Source organism: Chlorocebus sabaeus, chromosome 16, assembly GCF_047675955.1.
Source record: "Chlorocebus sabaeus isolate Y175 chromosome 16, mChlSab1.0.hap1, whole genome shotgun sequence".
NCBI classification, from domain to species: Eukaryota; Metazoa; Chordata; class Mammalia; order Primates; family Cercopithecidae; genus Chlorocebus; species Chlorocebus sabaeus.
The window spans coordinates 41,361,221-41,385,065 of record NC_132919.1 but is presented as its reverse complement, the minus strand read 5'-3'; the positions used below and the strand labels follow the sequence as shown (position 1 = coordinate 41,385,065).

At 46.5% G+C, this 23,845-nt stretch overlaps 1 protein-coding gene across 1 annotated transcript in view; it reads left to right on the top strand.

The window, feature by feature from the left end:
• Positions 1-23,615, top strand: part of LOC103243827 (uncharacterized) — a 43,027-nt gene extending 19,412 nt beyond the window's left edge. Inside the window, 5 exon segments of the mRNA XM_073005413.1 lie at positions 2,475-2,607; positions 16,721-16,846; positions 22,272-22,920; positions 22,923-23,173; positions 23,176-23,615. Coding sequence (XP_072861514.1) covers positions 2,475-2,607; positions 16,721-16,846; positions 22,272-22,920; positions 22,923-23,173; positions 23,176-23,571 — 1,555 coding nt within the window. The 3' untranslated portion in view covers positions 23,572-23,615.
• The last annotated feature ends 230 nt before the right edge of the window (positions 23,616-23,845 follow it).

The window sequence follows — 23,845 nt, the reverse complement described above, 5'->3', positions numbered from 1 at the left end:
AAAACAGGATAAAGCCTTAGATTTTGAGAGGAATCTATCCACTTTTATTTCCTGGGGTTCCATGAAGACAACAGACATTTTTTCCAAAATGGGGTCTGTAGTGCCTCCTATTTTTCCTAAGGAATCCCAGGCTGTTAGAGCTTGAATATCCACTTTTAATTAAGCTGACTTTTAACCATAGTTCTCTTCTTTAAAAAAAGGTTGTTTTTGGGCCAGGCGTGGTGACTTATGCCTGTAATCTCAGCACTTTGGGAGGCCGAGGCAAGCAGATCACCTGAGATCAGGAGTTCAAGACCAGCCTAGCCAACATGGTGAAACCCTGTCTCTACTAAAAATACAAAAATTAGCCAGGTGTGTTGGCAGGCGCCTGTAATCCCAGCTACTCAAGAGGCTGAGGCAGGAGAATCGCTTGAACCTGAGAGGCAGAGGTTGCAATGAGCCAAGATTGTGCCATTGCACTCCAGCCTGGGTGACAGAGCAAGACTCTGTCTTAAAAAAATAAATAAATAAAAAATACAAATTAAAAAAGGTTGTTTTGGCCGGGTGTGGTGGTTCATGCCTGTAATCCCAGCACTTCAGAAAGCCAAGGCAGGAAGATCACCTGAGGTCAGGAGTTCGAAACCAGCCTGGCCAACATGGAGAAACCCCGTCTCTACTAAAAATACAAAATCAGCCGGGTGTGGTGGCGCATGCCTGTAATCTCAGCTACTCAGGAGGCTGAGGCAGGAGAACTGCTTGAACCCAGGAGGTGGAAGTTGCAGTGAGCCGAGATCATACCATTGCACTCCAGCCTGGGCAACAAGAGCAAAATGCCATCTCAAAAAATTAAAAAATAAAATTAAAAGTAAAATAAAAGGCTGTTATAAATCTTTTATTACCAGACTCTAGCCAGGCAAAACAACCAATATTTCTGGTTTTTGCACTTTACCAAAGGTAACCTCCTGGGTGCTTAGAGAAAGGAAAATTCAAGACTGTTCATGGCGGGGAAGAGAATTAACAAATGGTGAAAGTTATGCAGATATCAAACCAGAAAGGACTCATTCCTTAAGCCGGGAATTGAACCCAGACTGCCATTGTAAAACGCCAAAGCCTTAGCTGCTGAGCTACAGGATTGGGTAGTTTCTATTGCACTTCCCAGAAGGGCTCAGAGCAGCCAATTTTGAGCCTGCAAAAGCTTTTAACTGCTCAAGATAATTTCTAGGGCTAACTATAACATGAACCTCAAAATTCTTGTTCCCTGGATGGCAGAAACTAAGAGAAAGTACTGTCATGTGGTTACAAGGTCAAGCTCCCAAGGACATAACTGAACAATCTGCTGAGTCATCTTGAACAGTGGGCTTATGGGGTCCTAGGCCTGTGTTGCATGCTAAGGTGCCCCTCTTTCTGACAGAACAATACATAAAAACACACAAAGCACACCAGATTTGCTACAGCTTAAGACTAGCCTCATGAATCCTTTCTCTCATTAATTAAAACTGTGGAGGCAGTAAACAGTGATTTTTGGGCTGGGCACGGTGGCTCATACTTGTAATCCCAGCACTTTGGGAGGCCGAGATGGGTGGATCACCTGAGGCTAGGAGTTCGAGACCAGCCTGACCAACATGGAGAAACCCCATCCCTACTAAAAATACAAAATTAGCTGGGCGTGGTGGCGCATGCCTGTAATTCCAACTACACGGGAGGCTGAGGCAGGAGAATTGCTTGAGCCTGGGAGGCAGAGGTTGCGGTGAGCCGAGATCGTGTCATTGCACTCCAGCCTGGGCAACAAGAGTGAAACACCATGTCAAAAAAAAAAACCAAAAAACTGATTTTTACCATTTATTCAACCAGTTTGCACACACACCCACAGAGAGGCCAGAAGGTTGGTAAGAAATCCTTACCCTTTTGCTGACATGTCAGTGAAGTGGTGATGTTGTCTGTGGTAAATACCTGGGGCTCACCATCTCGCGCCAAGAAAATTTAGGACATGGACACACACAAGGAGTTTAGGAGCAAAGGTTTAATAGGCAAAAGAAAGAGGAAAAAAAGAGAAAGGAAAACAGCACTCTCTCTAGTGAGAGACTGGCTGGTGGTGGATGCGCCAGATATTATAATCGGGCTTGAGGAGGTGATGTCTGATTTACACAGGACTCACAGATTGGTTCCATCAGGTATGATGGTTATATAGTGCACTGGGAAGGCTGGCTGCCCCACCCTAATCTTATTATGCAAATGAACTTTCCCCTTGGTCGGTGCCATCTCGTCTGCTCCTTAACCTACACATGGCTGGCAGAGAAGGGAAGATGGAGCCGCCATTTTGAACGTGATTGGCACGACTGCTGGCATCTACCTCTGCAGCTTGATTTTGTAGACTGCTCCTTGTTAGAAAGGAAAATGATTTGGGACTGCTTTTCATTAAAAGGAAAATCTTGCTGAGGACTTCTGTATCCTCACTATCTGCCTAAGTAATTTCTTCTTAACTTCTGCATCATCAGGTTTCTGGATTTTCTTTCCCTGAGCAGTCCCCTGAGCAGTCTTAGCGACCTTGCTTGTTGCATCAAAGCCCTGGGGGCCAAGCGGCGACACAAAGGAAAATCATGGTACCACAGGCAAAAGCCTCTCAATATTGTAAGTTGCCATCCAATCGGCTACACAGGGGACCCGAATTAACATTTTCCATTCCGACCAGAGTAAAATATGTGTGACAAAACGTAGACATTAGCCCCTCTGCTTAGCACCCAACATTGAACTGGCAAAGCTCAAACTTGCCCCGGGTTGGGCCCTGTCATCTTTAATTTAACCTCTGACCAGGAGTTTCCATATGTGGTCTCTGGGCAAGATGATCACCCTGAGTAACAGAACAGATAGGAAAAGGAGAGAAAGCGAGAAAAGCGTTGGTGGCAGCAGGGTGGGGAAGGTGAGGCAATAAGGGAGGCCAGAGAAAGACCTACCCATTGCAGCAACACTGACCCAAAAGTTCAGGCGGCTGCTTGTTAGTCATGAAGGGAACTTCTCCAGCAGTCCCATCAGCTCTCAAGTTTCCCCTTTTGGGGAAAAAAAATAGTTCTCCATGTCCCGTGGTCCTGTGCATGGCTAATCCTGTCACCCACAGCTGTCAGCAGGGTGCAAGGCAGATTAATCCAAATAGAAGAGCAGTTAACATCCCATAGTGCCAAACCTGTACTTAGCTGAGGGGGACTTTACCACCTACATCTTAGGAAGAACTCTAACCTTCCTAAGTTGGGCCTCGAACCCACGTCCGGTCAAGCGTCCTTGCCTTTTCTTGAGAGGGGCCTTTAACCCTCTCTGTCTTAGGAGAGACTCAAACTCCCCTAAGTTGGGCCTCTAACCCAATCCCATCCATCCTCGGGTACTCCATCATTTACCCAAAGTCAGCCAATTGGTGCTGCAGTCTGTTTCCTGTGGGTCAGGGGTCTCTTCAGTATAGTACCTTTGTGGTTGCCAGAAAGATGTTACCAGAAAGTGGTCCAGATTCAGACCCCAAGAGAGGGTTCTTGGATTTCACGCAAGAAAGAATCTGGAGGGAGTCCATAGCGTAAAGTGAAAGCAAGTTTATTAAGAAAGTTAAGGAATAAAGAAACGGCTGCCCCATAGGCAGAGCAGCCCTGAGGGCTGCTGGTTGCCCATTTTTAGCTAAACAAGGGAGTAGATTATTCATGAGTTTTCTGGGAAAGGTATGGATAATTCCCAAAACTGAGGGTTTCTCCCCCTTTTAGATCATATAGGGTAACTTCCTGACATTGCCATGGCATTTGTAAACTGTCATGATGCTGCTGGGACTGTAGCAGTGAGGACCACAGGTCACTCTTGTTGCCATCTTGGTTTTGGTGGATTTTGGTCAGCTTCTTTACTGCAACCTGTTTTATCAGCAAGGTCTTTATGACCTGTGTCTCATGCTGACCTCCTATCTCATCCTCTGACTAAGAATGCCTTAACTTCCTGGGAATGCAGCCCAGAAGGTCTCAGTCTTATTTCATCCAGTCCCTATTCAAGATGGAGTCGCTCTGGTTCAAACGCCTCTCAGCACCTCAGTCTCTCTCTTGCTCCTGCTCTGGCCATGTGAGGTGCCTGCTCCCCCTTCACCTTCACCATGATTGTAAGTTTCCTGAGGCCTCCCAAGAAGCTGAGCAGATGCCAGCACCATGCTTCCTGTACAACATGCAGAATCATGAGCCAATTAAACCTCTTTTCTTTACAAATTACCTAGTCTCAGGTATTTCTTTCTTTTTTTTTTTTTGAGACGAAGTCTCGCTGTGTTGCCCAGGCTGGAGCGCAGTGGCACAATCTCGGCTCACTGCAAGCTCTGCCTCCCGGGTTCACGCCATTCTCCTGCCTCAGCCTTCAGAGTAGCTGGGACTACAGGTGCCTGCCACCTCGCCTGGCTAATTTTTTGTATTTTTAGTAGGGACGGGGTTTCACCATGTTAGCCAGGATGGTCTGAATCTCCTGACCTCGTGATACGCCCACCACAGCCTCCCAATTGGGTATTTCTTTATAGCAATGTGAGAATTGATTAACAAACATTTCCTGAGTTCTGTGAGCTGTTCTAGCAAATGATTAAACTCAAGAAACGGATCATGGGACCCTCTGACTCATAGCCTGTCAGAAACACCAGGTGACAACCTGGACTTTTGATTGGCAACCAACTGTGGGGTCGGTACTAACTTCAGATAGATCATGTCAGAATTGAATTGAATTGTAGGATACCCAGCTGGTGTCTCCAGAGAATTGGAGAATTGCTTGGCACAGGAACCCCCGCTACACACACACATCTGGTGTCACAAGTGAAGTACTAAGTTTTTCCTTTTGTTGTGAAGAAGAAAACCCTTTTTTTCTAAATGCTTTGTGTCTGGTGTCATTGAAGCTACATAGTGTCTTAGTCTCTTCCTGCTGTTATAACAAAATTACCTTAGACTAGGGTGTTTATAAACAATGGAAATTTATTCCTCACAGTTCTGGAGCCTGGAAAGTGCAAAACCAAGAAACCAGCAGGTTTGGTGTCTGGTGAGAGCCCTTTCATGAGGGTTCCACCCCCATGAACGAATCACTCCTAAAGGCTCTACTTCTTCTTTTAAAAAAAAAAAATTTTTATTTATTTATTTTTTTTTTGTAGAGACAGGGTCTCACTATTTCGACTAGGCTGGTCTCAAGTTTCTGGCTTCAAGCAATTCTCCCACCTCGGCTGTCCAAAGTGCTGAGATTACAGGCAAGAGGCACTTGTGCCAGTCCCATTTCTTTTTCTTTTTCTTTTTCTTTTTTGAGATGGAGTTTCACTCTTGTTGCCCAGGCTGGAGTGCAATGACATGATCTCGGCTCACTGCAACCTCTGCCTTCTGGGTTCAAGCGATTCTACTGCCTCAGCTTCCTGAGTAGCTGGGATTACAGGCATGCTCCACCACGCCTGGATAATTTTTGGTATTTTTTTTTTTTTTTTTTTTTTTTTTTTGAGACAGAGTCTAGCTCTGTCGCCCAGGCTGGAGTGCAGTGGCCGGATCTCAGCTCACTGCAAGCTCCGCCTCCCGGGTTTACGCCATTCTCCTGCCTCAGCCTCCCGAGTAGCTGGGACTACAGACGCCCACCACCTCACCAGGCTAGTTTTTTGTATTTTTTAGTAGAGACGGGGTTTCACCGTGTTAGCCAGGATGGTCTCGATCTCCTGACCTTGTGATCCGCCCGTCTCGGCCTCCCAAAGTGCTGGGATTACAGGCTTGAGCCACCACGCCTGGCTAATTTTTTGCATTTTTAGTTTAGACGGGGTTTCTCCATGTTGGCCAGGCTGGTCTCGAACTCCCGACCAGGTGATCCGCCCGCCTCAGCCTCCCAAAGTGCTGGGATTACAGTCGTGAGCTACCGCCCCGGACCCTAGCCCCACTTCTTTAGTACTATCCCATAGGCAATTAGATTCCAATAGATGGGGAGATAGGACATTTCTGCTGGGCTTGAACACCGACATTTTAAAAATAAAATTTAAAAACAACCATAATACCATTATCACTCCCCTACCACCCCCCAAGTTAAAAATATCTTAATATCCTTAAATATCCAAAGCCCACATAGACTACAGAGTTATTTCCACCAATTCAAAGTCCAAAGTCCTGGGCTGGAGCATCTGATTAGTGGGCCTACAGGACTACTCTGTATCTACCAAGGAGGAGAGAGAGGAAAGGTCTAACCTCCTTGAGGCCCAAATAGCTTCTCATGAGAGGACTCCCCCTGATGCTGGCAAGACAAAAAAAAAAAAAAAAAAAAGGACTTTTGCCAGGTGCAGTGGCTTACATCTGTAATCCCAACACTTTGGAAGGCTGAGGCAAGAGGATTGCTTGAGTCTAGGAGTTCAAGACCAACCTGGGCCCCATAGGGAGACCCCCGTTTCTACAAAAAAAGTTTAAAAATTAGCCAGGCATGGTGGTGTGCACCTATAGTCCCAGCTACTCAAGGAGGCTGAGGTGGGAGAATCGCTTGAGCCTGGGAGGTCAAGGTAGCGAGCCATGATCATGTCACTGTACTCTAGCCTGGATAACCAACTGAGGCTCTTCTAAAAAAAAAAAAAAAAAAGAAAGAAAGAAACGACTTCCCATTACAAGTGGTGTCAGCAATAATGCAGAAGAGAGGGAATGGCCAGAAAAGCTTTTGGACAGGAGGTCAGATTAAACTGAGCCCTATAAGCTGGGTAGAGTATAGGTATCTAGAGATGGGTAGAGTATAGGTACCTAAAGATTTGTAAAGTGTAGGTACCCAGAGAGACTAGGGGATAGGATATTATTTATTTATTTATTTTTTTGAGATAGAGTTTCACTCTTGTAGCCCAGGCTGGGGTGCCATGGTGCCATCTTGGTTCACTGCAACCTCCGCCTCCTGGGTTCAAGCGATTCTCCTGCCTCAGCCTCCCGAGTAGCTGGGATTACAGGCATGTGATACCACACCCGGCTCATTTTGTATTTTTAGTAGAGACAGGGTTTCACCATGTTGGCCAGGCTGGTCTCCAACTCCTGACCTCAGGTGATCCACCCATCTTGGCCTCCCAAAGTGTTGGGATTATAGGAATGAGCCACTGCACCCAGCAGCATTTTTTATTTCTAATAAAATAAGTGTAATAGTAACAAAATTTAGAAAATAAAGAAATGTAGGAAATATAGTTATTAAAAGTCTCATTATCCAAAAAAATCATTTGGCTTAATTCATATCCCCATATTTTTATTTAACGGGGCATTGTAAGAATTTATCTATATTACTGTGGGTTCTTTGCAATATAATTTTTTTTTAAAAGAGATAAGGTCTTGCTCTGTTGCCCAAGTTGGAGAGCAGAGTGCAGTGATATGGTCATAGCTCACAGCAGCCTTGAGCTCCTGGGCTCAAGTGATCTTTCTGCCTCAGTCTCCCGCGTAGCTGGGACTACAGGTGCCACCGCCACAGCCTGCTAATTTTTCAATTTTTTTGTAGAGACAAAGTCTCATTTTGTTTCCCAGACTGGTCTTGAACTCCTGGCATCAAGTGGCCCTCCTGCCTTGGCCTCCTGAAGGGCTGGGATTACAGGCCTAAGCCACTGTGTCTGGCCTTGTAAACATCATTTTTAACCGATACATAATATTCCATTAAAAAATATTCTACACTTCATCTTACCAGTCCTCCATATTTTGACATTTATTCAAATTTCACTTTTTCTTTTCTTTTCTTTTCTTTTTTTTTTTTTTTCAGACAGGGTCTCATTCTGTCACCCAGCTGGAGCGCAGTGGTGACATCTTGGCTCACTGCAACCTCGACATCCCCGGCTCATGTGATCTTCCCACCTCAGCTTCCCAAGTAGCTGGGATGACAAGTGTGCACCACCATGCCTGGATTATTTTTAAAAATTTTTTTTGTAGAGACAGGGTTTCACCATGTTGCCTGGGCTGGTCTCAAACTCCTGGGCTCTAGCAATTGCCCAACTGGGCCTCTCAAAGTGTCATTTCAGTTTTTCTGATTTTAAATAACTGTGATGAACATTGTTTTGCTTAAAGCTTTTTCTGGTTTTAGAGTTATTCAATTCCTAGAGACTCCCAAAGCAAAATTCTGGTAAAATGTTGTATGAATATTATAAAGGGTGGGGGTGTTTCTGATACTGATTTTATACCACCTTATATTGTTATTTAGTAATCTCAAGAGGTGTTTCAAATTCTCAAGGTAAAATGGATAGAAATTGGTAAATTTTAAGACCATAGGCCCTAGGGTGTATGGCATAGAGGCAGAATTTTTAACTGGGCACACAGCCATCCAGAAAAAAAAAATACTACATTTCCCAGCAGTTAAGTGTGGCCATGTGACTAAGTTCTGGCCACCAGGATATAAACAGAAGTGTTCTTCTGGCAGTAGCTGGAAACCATCCCCTTTGGTGTGCCTTTTGTTCCCTTTCCCCATCTTTTATTTTGCTGGCTGGAATGTGAATGCAACCATTTGGGATCATGGTAGGAAGATATGCTAGAATGGGCCGAGGTCCCTGAGGATTTTGAGTACTGGAGCCACCATTCCACCTTTGTACTCCTTTTCTTGCTTTACATGGGAGAAAAATAAATTTCTGTCTTAAGCTACGGTGGGTTTGGGTTTTCTATCACTCACAGCCTTGCCTAATTGTGACTAAATACAACGTGGTTTTAAAACTGGGATAGGCATTGTTATACTCTTCTTCATAAGCCCAGAGTCGCTGAGAAATATTGCCATGGGAAAAAAACATTACAGGCTGGGCGTGGTGGCTCATGCCTATAATCCCAGCACTTTGGGAGGCTGAGGTGGGCAGATCACCAGAGGTCAGGAGTTCAAGACCAGCCTGGCCAACATGGTGAAACCCCTGTCTCTACCAAAAATACAAAACTTAGCTGGGTGTCTTGGCAGGTGCCTGTAATCCCAGCTACTCAGGAGGAGGGTGAGGCAGGAGAATCACTTGAACCTGGGAGGCAGAGGCTGCAGTGAGCCAAGACTGCGCCATTGCACTCCAGCCTGGGCAACAAGAGCAAAACTCCATCTCAAAAAAAAAAAAAAAAAAAAGAAAAATTCAAATATACTTTGAGATCAGGTCATGAGGAGGTTTGACTTTTTAAGTGTTCCTGATTCTAACAAAAAAGAAAACATCAGTGTCAGCAGCAGGAAATTTCAAGTAAAACTATAGGATTCATGACATTCAGCTTCTAATTTAGTTGCTTCAGGTAAAGGCAAAAGGGCGTTGTGGGGTAGAGGGGAGAAAACTGGTTTGTCTTGTTTCCAAGGATTACTGCCCCTACTTCAAGAGCTATTAAAAGTTACTCTTGAGAGAACTGTAACCAAAAATAAAGTGGCACTGGCAACTCTCTGGGAACACATTTAACTCTGCTCGTAGAAGCATAACCTGTTTTAATTTGCTAAAGCCCAAGCCAGGCCCTGTTTTCATCTGAATTAGGAAAAAGCAACTGCTGAGAAAATATTTAAAAATTAATACACCAATGTAAAAAAGTAAAGGAAAAAAACCCCCCAAAACCCTAAATTAAAAGAAGTTGTGTTAGAATGTACTTGGTTAAAGCCAGATGCAGTGGCTCACACCTGTAATCCCAGCCCTTTGGGAGGCCAACATGGAGGATCGCTTGAGCTCAGGAGTTCAAGACCAGCCTGGGCAACATAGGGAGACCCTTTATTTATTTATTTTAAAGAATGTACTTAGTTAAAGTAAATCAAATCTGGTGAAGACACACATGCTTTGGGGCTCAGATCCATGATACGTTAGGATTGGGAATTTGTTTTTTTGTTTCTCAAAAGTGGTCACTGACTGGGTGCAATGACTCAGACATGTAACCTCAGCACTTTGGGAGGCGGAGGTGGGAGGATCATTTGAGCCCAGGAGTTCTAGACCAGCCTGGGCAATATAGTGAGATCCTATCTCTACAAATAAAAATAAAAATAAAAAAAATAGCCGGGCATGGTGGTGCATGCCTGTAGTTCCAGTTACTTAAGAGTGTGGGGTGGGAGAATCACTTGAGCCCAGGAAGCTGAGGCTGCAGTGAGCTATGATCATGCCACTGCACTGCAACCTGGGTGACAGAGTGAGACCCCTGTGACAAAACAAAGCAAAACAAAAACGTGGTCACTTCAGGGGGCAGTGAAATAAGTGCAATATTTTGCTGTGATGTTTACAAACAATCTTGGTATTTCATTTTTTCTGCCATTAGAATTTATCAGCCAAGCTGGGCACGGTGGCTCATGTCTATAATCCCAGCACTTTGGGAAGCGAAGATGGGAGGATTGCTTGAGCCAAGGAGTTATAGACAAGCCTGGGCAACACGGTGAAACCCTGTCTCTACAAAAAATACAAAAATTAACCAAGTACGGCGGTGCATGCCTGTAGTCCTAACTACTTGGGAGGCTGAGGTGGGAGGACCGCCTGAGCTGTGATGGCACCGCTGCACTCCATCCTGGGTGACAGTGAGACCCTGCCTCAAAAGAAAAAAAAGAATCTGTCAGCTGAGAACATCAGGGCTAGACTCAAAAGCAAGAGCTACATCCGGCTGACTCCCTCTGGAATTAAATAGTATCATCAATGAGATACCTTGGTCTGGTGTCCTCTGGCATACAGAGCTCGCCCTGGACTAGATTGCCCCTGTCAATGTCCCTCTTCCAACCTACATGTGATGTGTCCTGGACAGTTTCTGTAAGATTTCTTCTTTTCCCCAAACTGACCCCAGATTGAAGCTTCAGGAGCTTGCTCTCAACCAAGCTGAAAAGGGGCCATTCAATTTGTGACTCCATATGGCAAGATGTTCATCCAAGTCAGCTTCCTTCTGCCAGCCTGCATACCTTCAGACTCGTCCAGACAATCAGCTGCTGTTCACCTGGGGACAGCAAACAAAGTTGGATGTTGTCTTTGGCAAAGTGTAAGAAAGGCAGCAAATATATTTCAAAATAAATCTTACACTGCATCCCAAAGCCAATACGATTAAAAAGGAACATGTAACCATGTTTGCCATTCTTGTTTTTTTTTTTTTTTTTTTTTGAGACAGGGTCTCACTCTGTCACCCAGGGTGGCGTACAGTGGCGCAATCTCGGCTCACTTCAACCTCTGCCTCCTGAGCTCAAGGGATCCTCCCACCTTAGCCCTCTAGTAGCGGGGAGTACAGGCATAAGCCACCATGCCCGTCTAATTTTTTTGTATTTTTTGTAGAAATGGGGTTTCACCATGTTGTCCAGGCTGGTCTCAAACTCCTGAGCTCAAGCAATCCACCAGCCTCAGCCTCCCAAAGTGCTAGGATTACAGATGTGAGTCATTGTGCAGTGCCCGGACAGTCATTCTTTTTTTTGCAGGGGAGGGGAACACGGTCTTGCTCTGTCACTCAGGCTAGAGTGCAGTGGCACAATCACAGCTCATTGCAGCCTCGACCTCCTGGACTCAAGTGATCCTCCAACTTCCCAAGTAGCTGGGATCACAGGTAAGCACTACCACACCCAGTCAATTTTTAAATTTTTGGTAGAGACAGGGTCTCTCTATGTTGTCCAGGCTGGGGCCATTCTGTTACTATAATAAATAATTAACCTTCAGTGGGTCATATAATCCCTTCACTTATGGGCAGCAAGATGTTTCTGATGTTACGTCTTTTTCAAAATAGACATTTCACCTCCAGGGTACTGGGGTTGGCTGTAGCATTTGGCAATGAAATCTACACTTTCTCAGGAGAAAAAAGCCCCGAATTTAACTTTAATCGGTGACGGTTGTTTCTGAGATGGATTTAACACTGTGTTCCACCGGAGTCACAGCTCATTCTTACCTTGTGCTTTTTCTTTACAAGCCACCTGGCTCCTGCCACAGCCCCTTGAAGTTTGCGTTTGTTCCTTGCTCATTTTCCCTTTAAGAGTTGTGAGCGTTTCGGCTGGTGAAGTTCCAAGTGCCCTCTGGACTAATTGGCACAATGTGAGGATTTTCCAATTTGGAAGAGAAAGAGCCTGTTCTCCAGGGAGAGCTCTTCAACGTAATTGCTCTCTGAGAGGTTCTTGCCACTCCCTTTGGCAACCTTCAGAAACAAATCCCTCTTGCTGTTAGGAGGAGTTAGAAACCCACAGATGGGAAAAGAGGAGCTCAGGGCAGACTTGCCAAGACCTTTGAAACCAGTGACCTTTGGAAATGGAGGAAGTGAGGGAAAGGCCAGTGCAGGCAAAGTCTGTCGCGCTTCCCTTCCCAAGATAAGCACTACAGCTCTGGCTATAATGGCCATTTTCATCGTTGTCCTTTTATTAAAGAGCTTTAACAAATGGTTACTGGCCAAGGAAGCCCCTTGCAGGGAGAGAATGGCACTTACTCAGAAGAAACACTTTAACAAACCACCTGGGCTGGAGGGAGGCACCCAAAGGTGTGCTGGGTAAGAAAAGATGGTGCTTAACTGGAGCAGGGGTCCGAGAAAAACCGCAGAGAAGAGCAAGACATGGAGAAGAGAGAAGTCCCCTCTGGGTCACCACCCCTACCATGGCAGGGAATGTGTGGGGAGAAAAGCCAGGTGGTGGTGGTGGTGGTGGGGTGACAAGAAATGGGTAGTAGGCTAAAAAGAAGTATGGAAGAATAAAAATGAAATTGTTTTCAGTAGATCCCCTTCCCCAGCTCTGCCTTGAAACTTTCAGTAAATTTCACATCATTCACTATTGTTGTGCATGTAGGTGAGCAACCTCTTTCTGGGGAAACTGAGGGGGCGCTGTGGTCTGTTGATGTTGGGCGGAAAGCAAGAGAGGACGGGGCTGGACACAGACGGGATTGTAGCACTTTTGTTTCCCTGTGTGTTCACATAACAATCCTGGAAAATGGCAGAAAGGAGCAGGCAGCCATAGCTGGATCTGGGTGGAGAAGAGGAGGCTGGAGGCCAAGCTGAGAAGCAGTCCTGACCGTGAGTTGCCAGGCTCGGTGTGAATTTAGTGCTGCCTGGTTCCAAAGCTCATGCAGGAATTATGTGGACCTGCAAGTCCCTCCTCCTGCCCTTGAACAGGACTTTAGAACTGTTGGGGTTAGGGTTAATGCCAAGAGCTGCTGGTTCCTGTTTCTGGTAGGAGAACAGCATGCGGCATGAATGCATGGGTTTTGGAGACTCCCTGGGCTTGAGTCCTAGCTCTGCCATTTACTAGGTGTGTGACCTTGGACACATTATGCAGATTCCCTGCACCTTAATCTTATCTGCAAAAGCAAGGCAATAGTAGTATCCTCTCTATAGGGTTGCTAGGGGAAGCAAATGAAATGATATACATAAGGGCCTTAGCACAGGGCAATAAATGTTAATTGTTGTTATTATTTGCTAACGACAACCCAGAACAGTGCCATGAACGGCCCCAAAGCTCAGCACTGCTATCCATCTTTTTAATTTTTCTTTCAAGATAGGGTTTTGCTCTGTTGCACAGTCTGGAGCGTAGTGATGCAAACACAGCTCACTGCAGTTTCAACTTCCTGGACTCAAGTGATCCTCCCCTCTCAACTTCCCAAGTAGCTGAGAACACAGGCACATGCCACCACACCTGGCTAATTTTTTATTTATTTTATTTATTTTGTTTGGAGACTGAGTCTCACCATGTCACCCAGGCCGGTCTCGAAATCCCGGGCTCAAGCAATTTTCCCACCTCTGCCTCCCAGTGTTGGGATTACAGGGGTGAGCCACTGCACCCAGCCTATCCATCTTTTTGATCCACAGAAAGAGTTTAGGTCCTGGAGTCAAATAGACCCAGATCCAATCCCAGCTCTACCCCTTCCTGGCTGGATCACTGCAGGAAAATTATTTAACTTTTCTGTTAAAGAGGTGAATAACACTTTGCTAGTGGGATTGTTGGGAGGGTGAACTAATACGAAAAGCGCCTGGCAAAGTCCTGTCCATCTGATTTAATCACAAGATGATCTGATGACTCCCCTGCCCTAGTCTGCTTTACTATACACATATTCTCAACAGCTGTCAGACCTCCTAGGAACATCCATTTTTTTTTCTACATTCGGTTAAGTTTGGCCGGAATTAAACAGACTCTGGGATTTGTTCCTTCTGTGTTATCTGGGAAGCCAGTTGGCCTCACCTCAGCGTGTTGCTATGCAGGTTGGCTGAACCCTGACTGCAGCTGCAGTGTCAGGTCAGCAACAGGAGTTGCTTTGCGAACTTCTGGGAAGCTTTTATTAGCTAACATGGACTAAACGAAGTCAAGCTCATTTACCATGAACCATGTTTCCCCTTTCCTCCAGTTTTGGACAGGTCTCCATTTTAGCGACTCCTCCCTCCTTCGGAGACCTTCATAAAGGCTTTTGCCATTGAATGCCACCATTTGTAATGTTGACTTCTCCCAGGATGCCAAGCCCCATCATAGACCCTCCAGAAAACCCTGGTCACCTTCACACTCCTTTCTCATCAATATGGCAGATATAAGCAACAGTGGCCAGGAGGAGATGCAATGAAAGATAGTGCAGATGAGGATTCCTGCAAACTCCACTACCATAGAAAGGTCTAGGGAAGTGGGGAATATAATAGGCGCTGCTGCTGCGGTGGGAATAGGAACAGTTGTCCTTATTGAGTGCTTGCTAAATGCCAGGCACCTGCTCTAAGTGTTTTATAGCTGTTTGTTCACTTAATCATATACCTCTGAGCTGGGACTGTTATTCCACCCATTTTACAGATGGAAAACTTGAAGCAAAGAAGGTTTAAATAACTTTCCCAACATGACACAGTTACAAAGTGGCACTCATGAGATTTGAACCACGCAGTCTGTGGCTAGAGCCCATGCTCTCTCTCTTTTCCTTCCTTCCTTCCTTCCTTCCTTCCTTCCTTCCTTCCTTCCTTCCTTCCTTCCTTCCTTCCTTCCTTCTTTCCTTTTTTCCTTTTCTTCTTCTTTTCCCTGTCTTTTCTTTCTTTCTTTCTTTCTTTCTTTCTTTCTTTCTTTCTTTCTTTCTTTCTTTCTTTCTTTCTTTCTTTCTTTCTTTCTTTCTTTCTCTTTCTTTCCTTCCTTCCTTCCTTCCTTCCTTCCTTCCTTCCTTCCTTTCTTTCTTTCTTTCTTTCTTTCTTTCTTTCTTTCTTTCTTTCTTTCTTTCCCTTTCTTTTTATTGATAGGGTCTCACTTTGTCACTTAGGGTGGAGTGTGCAATGACACAATCATGCTTACTGCAGCCTCAACCTCCTGGGCTCAAGGGATCCTCCCACCGTAACCTCCTGAGTAGATGGGACTATAAGCCCATGCCAGCTGGCTTTTTTGTTTGTTTGTTTGTTTGTTTTTTGTAGAGATAAAGTTTCACTATGTTGCCCAGGCTTGTCTCAAACTCCGGGTTCAAGCCATCTGCCCACCCTGTCTTCCCAAAGTGCTGGGATTACAGGTGTGAGCCATGCCTGGCCTAGAGTTCATGCTCTTAACCATGATAGTATAAGCACAAAATGAAAACACATGTGACATTACCTTAAGAACTCTAAAGTGTCTTGAAAATATAGAGTATATGTTCTATTGACAGTGGATAGTGGCTTGATACTTTTTAAATCACTGCAATTTTTTTTAGAACCATTTGACCCATTGCCTCTGAAAAATCTCTCCCTGTGGATGTCTTAAAGGCATCACAAACTCAATACTGCTAAAAAAATAAAAGCTTAACTATTTTTTCCTACCATGCCCTCCAATCTGTTCCTTTTCATCTGCAGTGTAACAGATGACTCTACTCAGGGGCCCAAGTCACACACCTGGGAATCTCCTTGGATGCCCCCTCTCCTCACCCCTGCATTCGACCAATTGCCAAGTCCCATTGATTTTACCCCGTTAGTCTCTAAGTTTGTCTGTCCCCTTCCCTGGGTTCCTTCCTTGGTTGTGTGTGCCCTCAGATCTCCCCTGGATCCCTCTGACACACTCAGAGCTCATGACTTCACCTCCAGCCTTCCCTCCCAGCCATGCTCCACACTGAAGCTACAGGATCTTTCTGAAATGAACCCGTTCACATTGCTCTCCTTAAAACCCATATGTAGCTCCTAGAACATTCAGGATCACATCTAAACCCTTTCCTTGGCTGACAAAGGTCTTTCTCACCTGCACCTGCCACCTCCAGGCTCCATTTCTGCAGACTTCTGAAGGCACAGCACTTGGGGACCACAGTATTTTTAGGGATCTATGAACATGTTTTAATTTCTTTAAAATTAGAAAGAAAAACAATGAACTTTTAAATTGCAGAAGGTGTTTTAATATATAATAGTAATTTACGTGTTTATACCAACACAGCCATAAAATATGTATTTTCATATGTTTGTTTAAGGGAGGGAGGGGCCATGAAAGTGAAATGCCTAGGACCCTCAAAAACTATAAGGTAGCCCCATTGGTTACATTTCCAAAGTCCCCACTCTCCTGGCTAACTCTTCCTCATCAGCCTGGCTCTTAGTTCATAAATCTTGCCCTGCAGGAAGTCTTTTTCCTTTTTTTGAGATAGGGTCTCTGTTGCCCAGGCTGGAGTGCAGTGACGCAATCATGGCTCATTGCAGCCTTGACCTCCGAGGCTCAAGCAATCCTCTCACCTCAGCCTCCCAAGTAGCTGGAACCACAGGCGTGCACCACCATACTTGGCTAATTTTTAAATTTTGTAGAGACAGGATCTCACTGTGCTGCCCAGGCTAGTCTTGAACTTCTGGACTCAAGCAGTCCTCCTGCCTCGGTCTTCCAAAATGCTGAAATTATAGGCATGAGCCACTGCACTTGGGCCCAGAAGTCTTTTCTAACCCTAAAACTAAACTAAGTATGATTCTGACTGCTCCAGGGCACCCTGCTGTTGTCTATACCACAGCAAAGCCAGCCAAGTGTGGCGTTTGTCCTGTTTTCTAGAAACTCCTTGATAGCAGGTTTATGTCTGGTTCATCGATGTGGCCCCGGCATCTGGCATGTAGTAAGCACTCAACAAATAACTATTGAATGAATACAGTTCTGTTTACACAGAAGTTTAAAATAGATAACAACCTTCAGGAGGGCACCTGTTTTGAAACCCTTGAAATGCATGCATTCTTTTCAATTTCACTCCTAAGGAGAGGCCACATAGCAAACAGAGAGGCAGACAGCCTAGGTTGGAATCTCATCTCTGCCAATTACACCTGCATGACCTTGAGCAAATTACTCAATGTCCTCATTTCTCAATTTCTTCATCTGTAATGTGGGGATAATAACAGTTCCTAAACTCATAGGATACTAGGGAAATTAAGTTAATACTTGGAAAGCACTTGTAACAGTCAATGCCTGTATTCGTCTGTTTTCACACTGCCGACAAAGACATACTCGAGACTGGGGATTTTACAAAGAAAAAGAGGTTCGATGAACTCACAGCGCCACGTGGTTGGGGAGACCCCACGATCATGGTGGAAGGAGAAAGCTACGTCCCACATGGCTGCAGGCAAGAGATAATTGAGACCCAAGCGAAAGGGGAAACCCCTTACAAAAACATCAGATGCTGAGAGACTTATTCACTACCATGAGAACAGTATAGGGGACCACCCCCACGATTCAATTATCTCCCACCGGCCTTCTTCCCCAACACTTAGGAATTACAGGAGCTACAATTCAAGATGAGATTTGGGTGGGGACACAGCCAAACCATATAAATGCCTAATATATAGTAACCTATCTTAAGGAAATATTGAATGAAGGATGCAGATGCTGCTTTTGTTTTGTGGCAGAGTTGTAGCTCCAAATGTCACAATGCATATTTTCTCTGTCACTCAGGCTGGAGTTTGGTAGCTAGATCATGGCTTAGTCCTGCATCAACCTCCTGGGCTCAGGTGATCCTCCCACCTCAGCCTCCCAAGTAGCTGGGACTACAGGTGCACACCACCATGCCTGGCTAATTTTTGTTGCCTAAGCTGGTCTTGACCTCCTGGGCTCAAGCAATCCATCTGCTTCGGCCTCCCAAAGTGTTGGGATTACAGGCATGAGCCACCGTGCCCAACTCACAATGGGTATTTTTGATGTATTCCTCTCCTTCTCTTGTTCATTCACTGTACCCTAAGGTTTGGTTTGCTTTCCTCCCTCCTTACAGCTCTGTCAAAGCAGTTGCTGGACTGAGACACAGGAAGGGTCTGGAGCCTTCTCCCTCACAGCTCCAAGATGAGATGCACCTGGGTTTGGTGTGGGATAGGGGAGGGGAGGGACAACAGAGGAAGAGGAAAATGAGGAGGAATCCGGAGCCCTCCAGATGGACTCTAGAGAGAGGCACCTTCCATTTGGAGGATGGGGTAGGGAGTCAAGGCAGCCAGCTTCTCATTGTCCCATTGTCTGTAAACAGCCCCCTTGTAACTATCCTGGGGCCACAATACTTGTAAGGTCCCCTAGACAGGATGTGTTAGGACTTAGCCTGAGGGGAGCTCTCCCTCCTCATAAGGTGAACCAGGGTGTAATCATGTGGGAATTTCTCTTTGAGTCATAACAGCACTGGACATAGCACCACCATCATAATTACAGGGATGTTGTTGAAGTGTTATCCATTACAGTAAAAAATGAAAACAAGTTAATGTCTAATAATATGGGATCAGTTAAGTAAATAAGGGTCCTTCCTCCTTCCCTCCCTCCTTTCTTTTTTCTTTTTTTTTTTTTTGTGGGGCGGACAGAGTCTCGCTCTGTCACCCAGGCTGGAGTGCAGTGGCACAATCTCGGCTCACTGCAAGCTCTGCCTCCCGGGTTCACGCCATTCTCCCGCCTCAGCCTCCCCAGTAGCTGGAACTACAGGCGCCCGCCACCACGCCCGGCTAATTTTTTGTATTTTTAGTAGAGACGGGGTTTCACTGTGTTAGCCAGGGTGGTCTTGATCTCTTGACCTCATGATCCGCCAGCCTCGGCTTCCCAAAGTGCTGGGATTACAGGCGTGAGCCACTGCGCCTGACCCCTCCCTCCTGTCTTCCCCTTCCCTTCCCTTCCCTCCCCTCCCCTCCCCTCCCTTCCCCCTCCCCTCCCTTCCCCTCCCCTCCCCCTCCTTTCCCCTCCCTTCCCCTCCCCTCCCTTCCCCTCCCCTCCCCCTCCCTTCCCCTCCCCCTCCCCTTCCCCTCCCTTCCCCTCCCTTCCCTTCCCCTCCCTTCCCCTCCCTTCCCCTCCCCTCCCTTCCCCTCCCCTCCCCTCCCTTCCCCTCCCCTCCCCTCCCCTCCCTTCCCCTCCCCTCCCCTCCCCTCCCTTTCCTTTCTTTTTCTTTTCTTTCTCTTTCTTTTTTCTTTTTTTTTTCTTTTTTCTTGAGACAGGGTCTCTCTCTGTCTGCCAGACTGGAGTGCAGTGGTGTGATCTTGGCTCATTGCAACCTCCGCCTCTCAGGCTCAGGTGATCCTCCCACCTCAGCCTCCCCAGTAGCTGAGAATACAGGCGCCCATCACCACACCCAGCTAATTATTTTATTTTATTTTATTTTGTTTTGTTTTTATTTTTGGTAGAGACGGGATTTCACCATGTTGCCCAGGCTGCTAATCTGTATTCTTTTCCTTCCTTCCTTCCTTCCTTCCTTCCTTCCTTCCTTCCTTCCTTCCTTCCTTCTTTCTTTTTCCTTCAAACTAGATCAGGATGTAAATCTGTATTCTTTCAATGCAATGAACTAAACTATGAGTCTAGCCATTTGTTTGAGTTCTGTGGGCCATTCAAATGAGTCTTTGAAACAGAGGGTGGTCGTAGGGCCCTATGACACCTTGTTTCTTAGTTTTGGAAACTCTCTTGATATCTCTGTCTTTTTTTGTCTCCATCCCCATCCCCACTATCACCCCTCCCCCTACTATGAAAGAACAGGTACCTGGACAAGCTCTATTAGGAGAGAAAAGTATAGATGTAGAGATGAGCTAAGCTGTTCTGCACAACAGAAGTGCCAGGAATCTGATCTTTCTTTCTGATAGGTCAGAAAGACTCTATTTTCAAGGTCCTGACATGTGTAGCAAAGTGGAGAAGGACCTGGTTAGAGGTGGAAGGGAGAAGACCAAGATGGCAGCAGGGCAAGACCCTGGACGCAGAAGTCCATAAGAAATCTCCATTGCTGACAGCAATGGTCAGCGCTGAACCTTATGTCATCTCCCACTTTGTGCTTGGTTAGGGGTCACCTTCTTGATCCCGAACTCCACTAAAGAAGAATCTGTTTTCCACTGAGTGCTTGGTGACCTTTGGGGACAAAGGAGGAGATAAATGGAGTAGAGGGTGCAGGGACAAAGCAGAGAAGAGAGCAGACAGCAACTTTAGGAAATGGAGGTGGGATTTGGCTGAACCGGGGATTGGAAAATTATCAGGAGAAGGCTTGATGTCCCTTAGCACGTGGCATGAGACCAAGATATTTTATTTGGCTGTCAAAGAACAGGCGACCACAGAAAGTTGAAGGACTTGGGAGCATATATATCCCTGTATTGAGATTCATTAAAAAGGCCCTGGAGGAATATATCTGAAGGCTAATAGTGGCTATCTCTAAATGTGGGGTAACATGATTTTATGTTTTTATTTAATCTATGGAGTCTAATCTTTTCTACCATGACAACGTAATGCTCTTGCAGTAAAGAAAAATAACTGTTGACCAGGGGCGATGGCTCATGCAGGTAATCTCAGCAATTTTGGAGGTCATGGCGGAAGGATCATTTGAGTCAGGAATTCGAGACTAGCCTGGGCAGCATAGTGAGACCTGGTGTCTACACAAAATTTTAAAAGGTAGCCAGGTAGGGTGATGAATGCCTGTGGTCCCAGCTATTTAGGAGGCTGTAGTGGTAGAATCACTTGAGCCCAAGAGATTGAGGCTGCAGTGAGCCTTATTCATGCCATTGCACTCCAGCCCAGGGTGGTCTTGATCTCCTGACCTCATGATCTGCCCTCCTCGGCTTCCCAAAGTGCTGGGATTACAGGCGTGAGCCACTGCGCCCAACCCCTCCCTCCTGTCTTGTCTTGTCCTTCCTTCCTTCCTTCCTTCCTTCCTTCCTTCCTTCCTTCCTTCCTTCCTTCCTTCCTTCCTTCCTTCCTTCCTTCCTTCCTTCCTTTCTTTCTTTCTTTCTTTCTTTCTTTCTTTCTTTCTTTCTTTCTTTCTTTCTTTCTTTCTTTCTTTCTTTCTTTCTTTTCTTTCTTTTCTTTCTTTCTGTCTCTCTCTCTCTTTCTTTCTCTCTCTCTCTCTTTCTTTCTCTTTCTTTCTTTCTTTCTTTCTTTCTTTCTTTCTTTCTTTTTCTTCCTTTTCTTTTCTTTCTTTCTTTCTTCCTGAGACACAGTGAGACCCTGTCTCAAAAAAAAAAAAAAAAAAAAAAAAAAAAAGAAGAAGAAGAAGAAAAAGAAAAATATCTGTTAAAGGTAACAGTGATATTCTTGGCCATGTGGCTCATGACTGTAATCCTGGCACTTTGAAAGGCTGAGGCGAGTGAATCACTTGGCCCAGGAGTTCAAGACAAGCCTAGGCAGCATGGTTAAACGCTTCACTACAAAAAACACAAAATTAGCCAGGCATGGTTGCGCACACCTGTCGTCCCAGCTGTTAGGGAGGCTGAGGCGGGATGATTGCTTGAGCCTAGGAGGCAGAGGTTGCAGTGACCTGTGATGGCACCACTGCACCCCAACCTGGGCGACAAAGAGAAACCCTGTCTCAAAGTTAAGGAAAAAAAAAATTGTAAAAAAGTGATATTCTGGCCGGTGGCGGTGGCTTACACCTGTGATCCCAGCAGTTTGGGAGGCCAAGGCGGATGGATCACCTGAGGTCAGGAGTTCAAGAACAGCCTGGCCAACATAATGTAACCCTGTCTCTACTAAAAATACAAAAATTACCTGGGTGTGGTGGCGGGTTCCTGTCATCCGGGCTACTTGGGAGGCTGAGGCAGGAGAATCATTTGAACCCGGGAGGTGGAGGTTGCAGTGAGCCAAGATCGTGGCATTGCACTCCAGCCTGGGTGACAGTGTAAGACTCCATCTCAAAAAAGTAAAAAAAGTGACATTCTTAGCTAGAAAATTCAAAATACAGATTCAGTAGTCCCCCCTTATGCACGGTTTCAGTTACCTGCAGTCAACTGTAGTCCAAAAATATTAAATTGAAAATTCCAGAAATAATTCATGTTTTCAATTGCTTGCCATTCTGAGTGAGGTGATGAAATCTCATACCGTCTTGCTTCACCCCTCCCGGCATGTGAATCCTCCGTCTGTTTAGTGTATTTGAACCGTAGATGCTACTTGCTCATTAGTCTCTTAGCAGCTGTTGGTTATCAGAGCAATCCATGGTATTGCAGTGCTTGTGTTCAAGTAACCCTTATTTGACTCAATTATTCTATTTATTATTCGTTGTTGTTGTTAATCGCTTACTTTGTAAGCGCCTATCTTGTAAATTAAACTTGATCATAAATATGTAGGTAGGAAAAAACATAGTATATAAAAGGTTTGGCCGTCGATCAGCGAGGGAGCAGCAAACGGCTGGCGGCTGCAGCCTCGCAGCGGCCGAGGCGTCGCCGCAGCTTGGACGGTTCTTCTGCCACTGCTGCTCCTTGGACATCGTCCTGCGCCTGTCAGATTATATCTGCCCAAGATGCACGTCTGATTTTATCGAGGAGCTTCCTGAAGAGACCAGGAGCACAGAAAACGATTCTACTCCTGCCACCGCCCCCACGGACCAGAGCCGACCGCCGCTGGAGAACGTGGACCAGCACCTGTCCACGCTGCCGCAGGGCTACGGACAGTTTGCTTTCGGCATCTTTGACGACAGCTTCGAGATCCCCACGTTCCCTCCTGGGGCGCAGGCTGACGGCAGCAAGGACCCTAAGAGACCATGGGAGAGAGTCCTGGCCCCGTACCCAGCCCGGCATCCCCGTCTCCGCCTCCCCACGCGGCGGGCCACTGCCCGGCACAAAGGCCTCCCCGCGCTAGAAGGGATCATCCAGCAGCTCGTCAACGGCATCATCACGTCCGCCAGCATCCACAGCCTGGGTCCTTGGGGAGTCCTGCACTCAAACCCTACGGAACACGCCTGAGGGGCCAACGGCCTGGACGCCATCGCACAGCTCCTCGGCTTGAAAACACGGGCCCCCCACAGGCAGATGAAGAGAAAATCCAGTCCCTCCCCACTGTCCCCGTCACCGAGCAGCACGTAGGCTCCCGGCTCGAGTGCCCCGTGTGCAAGGACGACGACGCGCTGGGCGAGCAGCTGCCCTGCAAACACCTGTTCCACGATGGCTGCATCGTGCACGGGCTGGAGCAGTACGACAGCTGCCCCGCCTGCCGAAAAAGCCTCCCGGGACAGAACACGGCCACGAACCTACCGCCCCGGGCCTGACTGGGATGAACTTCTCCTCGTTGTCCTCCTCCTCCTCCAGCTCGCCCTGCAATGAGAACGCCACAAGTAACTCCCGAGCCGGCGACGGCCGGAACCCACCCGCGCCCGCTGCGCCTGAGACTGCGGGGAGACCGCGGGGCCTTTCCCACCCACCCTCAGCCAGCGCCACACGGCGCCCACAGACTGGGTGCCCCAGCGGCGCCACTCTTGACTGGTCAGCGTTACAGGCCCCGCCTGTTCCAGGGCAGGATCCTGGCCTGGCCCACCGGCTCCCTGGCTCGGGAAGACGTGGGCCACATCGTCCCTTCTGGGGCATCCTCATCCTCCCTGTCCTCTGTCTAACCTCACCCTCTAAACGTTCAGCGGTGGAAAGATTTTTATAATTTTAAATTATTACTGCTTTGAAATAAATGGAAGTTTTAGCTCACATGACGGCCATGCATGATCTGTGGCAAGACGGGGCACAGCTGCTCCACCAGCGCTGTGAGCGCCGCCAGGACAGGCCGCGTAGGCCCCCAGCCTCCCCTTTGGCTACCTCCACGACCCGGAGTTTGGGGGCTCAGGACCATGAGAATGACCAGCAAAATTCAAGAACAAAACTGCTCCAACAGACCTTTTTTTTTTTTTTTTTTTTTTTTGAGACTAAGTGTAGCTTTG